General features: G+C 34.5%; 1 protein-coding gene across 1 annotated transcript; it reads right to left on the reverse strand.

The window, feature by feature from the left end:
* Positions 1–342: 342 nt before the first annotated feature.
* On the reverse strand, positions 343–9980 carry LYAR (Ly1 antibody reactive). The gene is made up of 8 exons (XM_085309573.1): positions 9797–9980; positions 8290–8404; positions 5442–5549; positions 4113–4196; positions 2215–2560; positions 1811–1918; positions 1230–1315; positions 343–918 (listed from the first exon to the last, which is right to left on the reverse strand). Exons 1-8 carry the CDS (start codon positions 9916–9918, stop codon positions 784–786), a joined length of 1104 nt encoding a protein of 367 aa, XP_085165699.1. The 5' UTR covers positions 9919–9980; the 3' UTR covers positions 343–783.
* Positions 9981–10429: the final 449 nt, after the last annotated feature.

Below are 10429 nucleotides of genomic sequence, written 5' to 3' on the forward strand. Positions count from 1 at the left end.
GGATTTAACAAATGGATCGTCTTTTATACAATCATGAAAACAACTGACAATATTTATGGTATTTAAGATGGTGTTTTAGAGCCATTTGTTTAGTTTGTCAATTTTTAGTCCATGCAACATCACTTATATTGAATTCAATTGCATTACTAATTAAAACATTAAAGTAGCTTTGCATATACAGTTAACTCAGTCACTAAGGAAATTTTCATTGAATGGGCAATATTACATACACGAACTTGACAGATGCTTTAATAATACCTTTTACAATACAAATTTAGTAAGTTATAAAAGCCTGCATATACAAGCTATGGTTTATAAAGGGGTTATCAGTGATGCTATCTCTAATTGTAACATAAAACGTTTATTTCATGGTGAGTTTTTGAACATGCAAATCATATTTGCTCTTACAATAGTTTCTGCAAAAATGCCACACAATCTAGGCTTTGGTGAACATTCTTACCTTTAAATTATATCCATCAGTGGAAGAATTTTTAATACAGTTGACAGGAATTATTTTCATTGCCTCTTGAAAGTTATATAAAAAATAGACATTTTCCATAAAATCAAAAAATAAAATATCTGAAAACAGATATGCAGCACTTTCCAAATATTCTGTGATAAACTTAAAAAAAATTCAAGAAAGTTAAATTCTAGTTAAATTCTGCTCTCACATACACAAACAATTTAAAATAAGACCAATGAACAGTGTTTGCATACCTGACAGAAGAATTTGACTCAGTCAGCAAGTCTAAAATGCAAAGGTTGCAAAACATTTGAAAATTCTTATTTCAGAAGTTTAACTTTGTCCTTTAAAACTCTAAATTTGGGATTGTTACTGACTTTCTTATTAAATACGACTAGAATATCCTCTTCTGATTTGTGATGTTCGCCAGCTACTGCATAATACTGAGCTATAACCTGCACAAACAAAAAGGAACAGTTTTGAGTTAACAAAGATGATTCCATTTTAGGCAACAGTACATTCATATCACTGAACTTAAAGTAGCAAAAAGTCTATTACATTGTTAATCCTTGTGGAATTAGCACTGAATTTCCTCTGTAGCCTAGTAAGCTCTAAAGAATACGTCCAGTTGCCATACTATCAACTGGTGTTCTGTTAAATAATGTCAAACTTTTTTGTTTATACAGGAAAGGATTTTACAAAGATAAGCATTGCAAAAAAATTAAAAAATTACCCAAGTAATTAAAAAAGTAATACTGTACTGTACCTTTTTTCTTAATTTTTTAATAGAAATTTCATTGTCTGGAGCCTGTTTCAGAACAGCTTTAATGGTTCCTTTCCAGTTGAATTTGCCTACAACAGAATTAGGCACATAACAGCATTAATAATATTTGGTATTTCCAAGCCCTCTTCCCTAGTAGGAACTAATTTTCAATCTACTAAATTTAGAATCTGCTCAGCTACCAGGACAGTTCATTGTTGTCTTTCTGACCCTACAGCAGCAGATGTCTTCAGCATAAAGACAGGTAGGCTGTTTCTGAAAAATACTAATAGGACAGCCATGAAGAACCATTAATGTACTACCTGAGCAGCTAGGCTCAGGACTGCAAAGCCAGCTAGAATAGCAGAATCAACATGTAAAGGAAGTAATTCAGCAACAGGTATACCTGTAGCATTGAACGCTTTCCCTGGAGCAGATACGTKTATGTTATGACTGAGGCATAATTTTCTGCATGGCCTGCCACAAAACTGTGTAATTATATACTGTTTTAGGTGGGTTTTTTTGTAAAATAATAATGAAATAACTTGATAGGTTTATAACTGTCCAGAATCCCCCTCTAAGACTACCTTTATCTGTTTCCACAGTTTCTTCACTGGCATTGGTGTTTTCTTCTATTCCCAGATCTCCTGAAGTRTTTTCATTTTTCATTCTCTTTGTTGCGATACGATGTCCCTCTATCAATGAAATAAAGTACAAATAAAAATACATAAAAGAAAGAAAACTTTGAAGAAAATTTCATATGTGACTAAAAAAAAGTTTCTGTTCTCATAACAGGAGGTTATATTTGCTAAGGTTCAGATTTTGTAAAAGGAAAGGACTGTGCAACCACAGTATTTAAAAAAATTGTATATGTGATTTATGTATTACTTAAAATACTTTCCTAATGTAGGTTACTGAGCTTTAAGGGCATTGCAAAAAGTCTTCTCTTGAAAACAAACAATAATATAAGTGTAATGATTAAGATAAATACCTTCTGTATGTTTACGTTTGCGTTTCTTTACATTTGTTTCTTCTTCCATTTCACTTTGATGGCCATTTCCATTCATTTCAAATTCATTCTCCATACTTTCCTTTTCTTTTTTGGACTTTTTATTCTTTTTTGTTTCTGAGCTTGCTAGCTGGTTTTCTAATTTCAGTTCTTTTTTCTCCTTCTTTTTGTTCTTTTGTCTCTCTTCTTTTCTTTCTCTCTTACTTTTTTTCCTCTCAATTTTGTCATCTGTAATTCCATTTTCTTCTCCAGTTGTTTTTTTCCCACTTTCTACAGACTGGCCTTCTTCCTTCTGTTGTGGCTTGTCTTCTTTTTTTTCACTTGAAATCTTTTGTTGAAAGACAAGTTATTACAATTTTTACATGCTTTTGACAGAGCAACTTTTCTCTGCTATATCATTTATGAAGAATACTAATATCCTGAAATCAAGCAAGTTGGTTACACAAAGTGACACCAGTTATGTGGGAAATAGCAATACACAGTGTATCTGATAAGTCTTCTAATTTAACAGCCTAAATGCTAACAATATCACAAGAAAAATATTACTTTACAACAGCTTTTCTTGTTCTACTTAACTTTGTTTTTCAGTGTATCACAACACACATTATATATCAACACATTAAGTAAATTATTTAGACATTTTAACCCACARTTCACAAGGTATGGTATTTAAATGTAGCATCAGAATTTCAAGGAACACAAGATTTATGTGAATACCAAAAAACAAGATTAGGGTGAGACAGAGCACCTAAATTAAAATATTGCAGTTAGCAGGCAAAGACACCTCTCTGAATGACCACTGTTAATCACAACATCCGAACAAAAGCAACAGGGAATATGCAGATCAAATAAATGCAAATTCCCAAATATACAGCACTTGAGTAACACACTTACTTTTGTCTTGCAGTTTTCTGCCATATGTCTGAGACTACAAGCTCTATTAATGCCTGGTGTCAGCAAAGGCAGTGCTGGTACTTTTAATTGTACTTTTCTCACCTTAACATGTATGGATTTATTCTTAGGCTTATAATAATTTACTTGAAAAACAATTAATATATTAATAAACATTTTTATCTTTGAATTATTAAATCTGAATGTTAATATGGCTGTTTGGAAAGAGAATATTTGTTTATATATAAGCAAATTAATACTGACATTTTTCATGTCAGTATTCGCAATTCAATTTAAATCACATTTTAAAATTGTGCTTTTGAGTACCTATAACACTTCAAACTATGTGTTACAAAGTCTTACGAGTGGATTGAAAATGATCTGAGCAAGAAAGCTGATATATATTAAGTGAATCCTGTGTTCTATGGAAATTCATTTTTCATATTCAAGAATTTCCAGATTCAAGATTTATTAAAATAAATCAGTTTAAATTGAAAATCAGCTGTTTATGGCTTTATTGAATTTGTAGCAACTCCATACTATCTAGCAAGATAATATATTTGAAATTCAGTGCCTAGAGCATATTCATATCCTCAAAAATACATATTTCTTCCATTCCTGTCCATGGTATATGGATTCTCTGAAAAAGTTACAAACAATAGACTTAATTAAAATCTTTATCAGTCATTGATAAGTCCTTATGTATTAGTAGCATAGGATAAGGTAAAATTAGCTTTCTGATTAGTACAATCTTGTCACTGTCCAATGCTTGATCATAACCTGCCAGTATGCACAGCTACTTCAGCAACAATACCCTCCACAATTTTGTAATTTAGTCTAATTAYATTAACTACAATGTAAAACATGAAAAATAATCCATTGTAACATGAGAGACAATGTTTCTGCTAACAATTTCAAAAGGAGACTGAAAGGTTCTCCTGGCATTTTGACTGCATTCTTTTTGTAAGATGTTGTACCTCTAACCTTACATTTCTGGTTGCTTCAGAAAAAATATCCCACACTTGGTCTTGCAAAGTGCTGTCAGTGATTCTCAAGCTGTTCTTCATCCAATTCTGTGCAGGAAAAAAAATAACAGCTTAAAGGATGCATCTCCCATTTTATCTTGACTACTATATCTGATTCTCAGTGAAATCTAGAAATTAATACTTTCTTCTGAAATGATTCATAGGAAGTTTATATTATCCTACTGAACCTTCTGACTCTTTCTGTTAGATAAAATACTAAGGATTGTATTTCTTTATTATAATTTACTTATGTATTTATTGGACAAGTGATCACGTTCTTAAATGGATAGTTTATCACAGAAAAGTAAAGTTTAAACAAGTCTCTGAATGCAAACATTTGAAAATTGTTCGGGATACTGCAGGATTTCCTGCTGTAAATGAAAGCATAGCAGCAAATTTCTATTTATAGTATGCTCACACTATCATCACTAGACCAACTTTAAGAGATGCAGAGTTCTAAGTAAAATCTAACGTGAAGATTTTTGCATTGGAAGCAGAACCCTGAGAAAGCTATGCTAGTAAAGTGGAACAATGTGTTGCAAAAACTTTTAATCCTCTGCTGCAATATGTCTTAACAAAAAGGCTTCTCAACAACATCATTTCCTTTGCTTAGAACATTAATTTTGTAAAAAACTATTCTAACCTTCAGCTCTCTAGCAGCAATTTCACCGCAGCACTAATATGTTCTATTTGGATGATCTGGAAGCAATCATGGTCTTCTCTCAGCCTCACAATCTGAGGCACAGAACAGAARAAAATATACTAATTTGTCAGTAATTCTTTACCCATGTCACATAAAGCATTTGGAATCTGCTGTGGCTGTGAAGCAAAAATTTGGTGAAGCATCTTGTGTGGGAGATTCACTCAGAATGCTGAGCAAGGGGAAAACTCCCAAAGAAACAATATCTTGCCTTTACAAGGCAAAAACAAAACCACACAGAATTCTTTTAAATCATGTCTAAAAATTTGGACACTCAATAAAAATAGCAAATAGAAAAAATGATATAAAAAAGAACAAGCTTACAGACAGAAATTACACTTGCAGGGCTCTAAGTCTGACAAAGAACTCTGAGTCTCTTTTTTTATTACCTAATGAAAATTATATACACTGAGGCCTTCTATGCAAGGAAGAATATTTTGCAAACACTGCCTATTTGCAACATGGCTATTACATATCCATTTATAGATGGTCAGATAAGCAGTATGTACAATCTGTTAACAAGAGCATGGCACTTACAAATAAAGTCTACTCTTAAGCTCACTGCATGGATCACTGCAAATCTTAAAACATACCTGAAATTTTACTTTTTTTCTTGGAATATTATCAAAGGCACGCATTTGCTCCAAAATGCTCCGCACTTTAGGGCTTATGTTTGGCTTCTTAATTACTTCATGAATTTTCTGAATGAAAAAAACAAAATTAATCGGGGAAGATGCATAATGATCAAATGATATATGCAAGTCAAAAGATATATGCAAGGTGTGCAAATCAGAAACACACGACAGAAATCACCTAGTACTCAAAGACTGTATACCCTCCTGAAACTATAAAATAAGCATAAGGAAAACACTAGTTTTATCATAAGAGCACATAACTTGCAAGGTTATCTGTACAAATATTTACAAATATACTAAGTAAGGCAGGAGGACTACTCATCAATGCTTTCTGATTTACAACTTGCAACCTAAAAACCTAAAAACATTTTTAACATTTAAAAGTAACTATATGATACAGAGGAAATTTGCTGTTAAAAGGACAGTACTATTAACAGGAAAAGACACTGTCAACTGACTGGCTCTTGTAGACTAGTCAATTGTGAAAAGCAGGCTATCTTTGAGATCATTGTTTGAAATACATTTCTTTACGCAGCTCTGCCAGCTTCAGACCCCTACAGACTACTCAGGCTTATTCCTGTACTACTTGTGCCAGCACAGCAGAACCACAGAGGAGGTTAGGCCAGAGCCTTGTGGCAGAGTTATTTAAACCAGCACTGCTGCTTGAAGAAATAAAAAAAAGTTCATGCTATACTTTGAGCTTACCCTGACTTAAAAATGTTGCCACTGGACACTGGAGAGCCTTCCTGTAATTCTGATAATCTGCTACTGAAAGGTTTTGTCAAACCACCAGACTACTTAGACAAGAATGCTTTGTAATAATCTGTCATCTAACTATGTAGAGAGCACTTACTGCAGAAGGCTAACAGTATTCATTGCAATAGCATCCACATTAGGCTGCCTTGGAGAAAAGCACTCAGACAATACAGTCTCAACAATGACACTGATCCCTTGACTTTAGTGATGTCGTTCATATGCCCAGACTTTGCATGTAGCTCAGTACTTCGGTGGATTGTGTTCTTAGTTTATAGCAGATAATTATATTTGTAATATTAACAGCYGTCAACTGTACCACTAAACCACACAGAAAAGGATATAGGATCATAAAATTCAAAACTTGTATCTACTTATTAGCATCACTACATGTGTAACTAATATATTGTCTTCTCTGTAGTTCACCTTGTGACCTGAAAAGATCACCAAAATCTTCCCRTGACTTCCCAATAATTACTTACTAAATTTGGGGCATTTGTTTTTACCTCTTTTTTACATTATGTAACAAGCACTCCAGAAAAAGAATTGATTGTCACCTCCAGGCTCCTAAAAAGCAGAGGTAAAATGGACTGGCTTACTCCTCTCAGGTGCAGGCCTGCTATGATTGCTATGCTTTCACCATAAAAGCAAGGCCAGCACTTGAAGTGCTTTATCACTGGGGTATCAGGACTGCCATCTTTTATTTTCTGAATTATTTAGGACATGCATTATTTTTTAAGATAAAGCATGCTGGGAAAAACGTGTGTTTAAGAAGGAGACAGCCTTAACATGCATCATGTGAGACCTTATCTGAATTCTGGAAGGTAGTAACTGTCATAACCCATTTTTAAAAAAGGGTTTAGAGAGGCTGTGAAGTTTCACCATACATAGTAGAAACTACAATAAATAACGGATTAATTGGATAAATACTATCTCCGTCAGAAGCATCAATGTGGCTTTTGTAAAAGGATGCTCTGATGAACTTGTTTTCTGAAAAGACAACAGATCCGTGGAAAAGTCATCTAGCTAATTATATCCAATGGGGTTTTAAAAACATATTAGAGATTGTCTTCACAAAATTTTTTAAGGAAACTTAAGCAGCCATAAGAGGGTAGGTTGTTGCATAGGATAAAAAAATACTTAAAGGGTAGGAAAGAAGGAGTGGGAGAAAATAGTTAGTTTTTCCAATGGAGATTTCCTGCAATCCATGTTCAACATATTTACAAAAGATCTAAAAAGTTGGTAGGAAACTTTTCATGGTGATATGAAGCTATTCAGGATGAGGACTGTGAGGAGTTTCAGAGAGACCTTATGAGAATGAATGACTGGGCAATAAAAAAGTGAATTAAATTCTGCAAATACCAATGCAAAGTGACATGCACAGGAAAAACAATCCTAACTTCATATATAAGATGGCAGGCTTGAAGTTGACAAGCAGTGCTTAGAGGCAAGATCTTGGGCAAGTTCCATGAAAATGTCAACACAATCAGCAGCAGCAAAAAAAGTGGGGATAAAATGCCAAAGATCATTAGGAAAGGATTAAAGAAGGAAACGGAAAACATTGTTATGACAGTAAATCATGATTCATCCATATCTTGAAAAATATGTCTGTAGTTCTGGTAACCTCATCTCAAAAGGAATACAGTAGAACTCCAGACACAAATGAACAAAGGTATAATTTAGATATGGAGAGTAAGTGAGCAGGATAGGACTTCTCAGCCTGCAACAGAGATGATGGGATAGGACAGGAGGGATGTGTGACAGAGATCAGCAGAAGCRTACGTGCCATGAAGAGGGTGGACAATGATCAATGCCTCTTCGTATGTAAGACCCAGCGGTCATGCATTAAATGAAGTAATTGAAACTAGTAGGAGGCAGATTCAAAACAAACAAAAGGTATGTTTCTTACCAGGATGACTCGTAGACTTGCTAAGGAATGGTGAAAAGAATGTTGTGAATTGATCTTTGGTGTGATGTAGTATAGCCTCTCTTAAGTCTTTAATAATTAGAATTAGTAGTTATATATTATACCTGTATATACTACAAATGTTACCTGAATCCATTCCTGTTGTTTAGCATCCCCTTTGTTAGTTTTGGCTTCAAAATCTTTACCACCATATTTCTGGTCTTCAGTTATGCACTTCACATGGTCCTTGTAGTCATCACCCCTGAACACAAGAGATTTTTTACTGTAGTGCACCAAAGCATTTATTTCCCTCAAACTATGCAACATATAGTAAACTGAAATTATAGGTGACATCATGTACACGTAAGCCTCAATACTGTCAACACACTTATGCTGAGTAAAGTTCAACGTGCTTAAAGTACATGCTTACAAGTGCTTACATTGCCATCATGTTAGAGCCTTCAGTGGAAATTTCTGATTTGCAAAATGAGATCTGAGTCTTCAGTAAACTGATGCTTTTATTTGTGAGTCTGTACACTGGTACATATAGTATTTTCTTACCTCTAAAAAGCTATTAGCAGATGTTTTTGTTTTTCTGCTCACACTAATAAACACATTTTAAAATTAGAAAAATAGATAAAAAATGCTTGTAATAGATACAGTATTGTAGTAGAACAGTTAAGGATTTTTTTTTCTGATCAATATGTAAGTGCCTCCAAAAAAGGAACTCATAATGCAGATCTTAATCTTTTGTTAATGAATTACTGAGTATAACAGTTCTTTCACAGGCCAGTCTCATTTTCTTATATAAATTAATTGKTGCATTAATATTTTGAAAGCAAATAGTAGCACTGCTTTCTTCTGAGTTAGAGAAGTTACAACCATGTTTAAAACGTTGGAAGCTACTGCCAATCTCTTTCTCTGCAGTAGCAGAATAAATAACAGTTGTTGATGATCAGAAGCTGAAAGTATTGTCACTTGATTGTAAAAGAAGAAATTGCAACTCTGTTTACATTGTCTTAGTCTTCCTTTGGTCACATATCATAACGGGTAAAAGCAACAGCTATTAACTTCAATGGGTCTGGAGTCACTCAGCTGTGCAGGCTACTTCCCAGTACCACGCTTTGGAAACTTCTGATTTTCCAAACCACAAAAAGATTTAAATTTAGTATTCATTTGTGTGACATAATACTTAAATTAATATTCCAGAAATGATTATGTACCATCTAGCAATGCCTAGATATAGGACTGAGTCTGCAGAAAAAGTCTTAATGTGTACATTCAGATAGTACCGCTGACTACTTTATCTATTGCTTATAGCTTTCCCAGCAGCAACATAAGTTGTTATGATTCTTGTCAGTCTCATACCAATGCCCAAATACCATCAGGAAAGATGTCAAAAGCTTCTTTACTCTTCTGTTCTGGGAAAATAAATGCAAGTTGCTACACACCTTTCTGCCAATGCAGGAAAACCCCAGAAACCCTTGTGCATACTTGGATGATTAAGCTTGAAATCATACAAATAACATGAATGTTTTTAAACTCAAGTTTGAGTTATTCAGAATTTGACAAATTTAATTCTAATATGCCATGGCAAAAATGTATACTGTGACAACCACTGTTAAGTGGGCAAGGTTATTTCCCATTTACCTACCAGAAATCCTTGCCACAGTCCATGCAAGAAAGGCACTGACAGCTTCTGCAAATGTTCACATGTTTTTCAACTTGTGCTTTCTTCACCGACTCTCCACATGCATTGCATGTGAAAACTACCATTTTAGTGTGTGGCCAAAAGCTTCTGTAAAGATGGTGCGGTGTTCTTACTCCCCACACAAGTACAGTCCTAGGAAAACAAAAAGGAGATACTTATTTTAAAGCCTGAAAGAAGCATTTGACAGCTTAAGAGAAATAGAAATAATAGTGCCTCTGCTTACAGGAAATCTGAAGAGTTTGACTTTGCACACACTGCACGTATAAAACTTCACAAACTAACACTCATTTTGCCTGTTAATTTATCCTGAATGGAAGCATAATCTATCCTGAAACTTAATAAATCCAGGGTCAGTCAAATCCCTGCCTGCCAAATCTTGCTACCCTTAAAAGAAGTAAAAACAAAAACTTATTTGCTCTGGCTACCCAAACCCTGATCCTTCACAAAACCTAAGTAAACGTAACTCTTCATTTCARCGTGCCCCCAGCCGTGCTCCCACAGCTCCCCTCCCGCTGCTCCTGCCGCGCCGTCCCGAACGCCTCGCTCCCCGCCGCCCGGCCGCCGCCGCCGCTCCCC

This window comes from Rhea americana, unplaced genomic scaffold (assembly GCF_003343005.1).
Source record: "Rhea americana isolate MKP2758 unplaced genomic scaffold, rheAme1 scaffold_30, whole genome shotgun sequence".
Lineage (NCBI taxonomy): Eukaryota > Metazoa > Chordata > Aves > Rheiformes > Rheidae > Rhea > Rhea americana.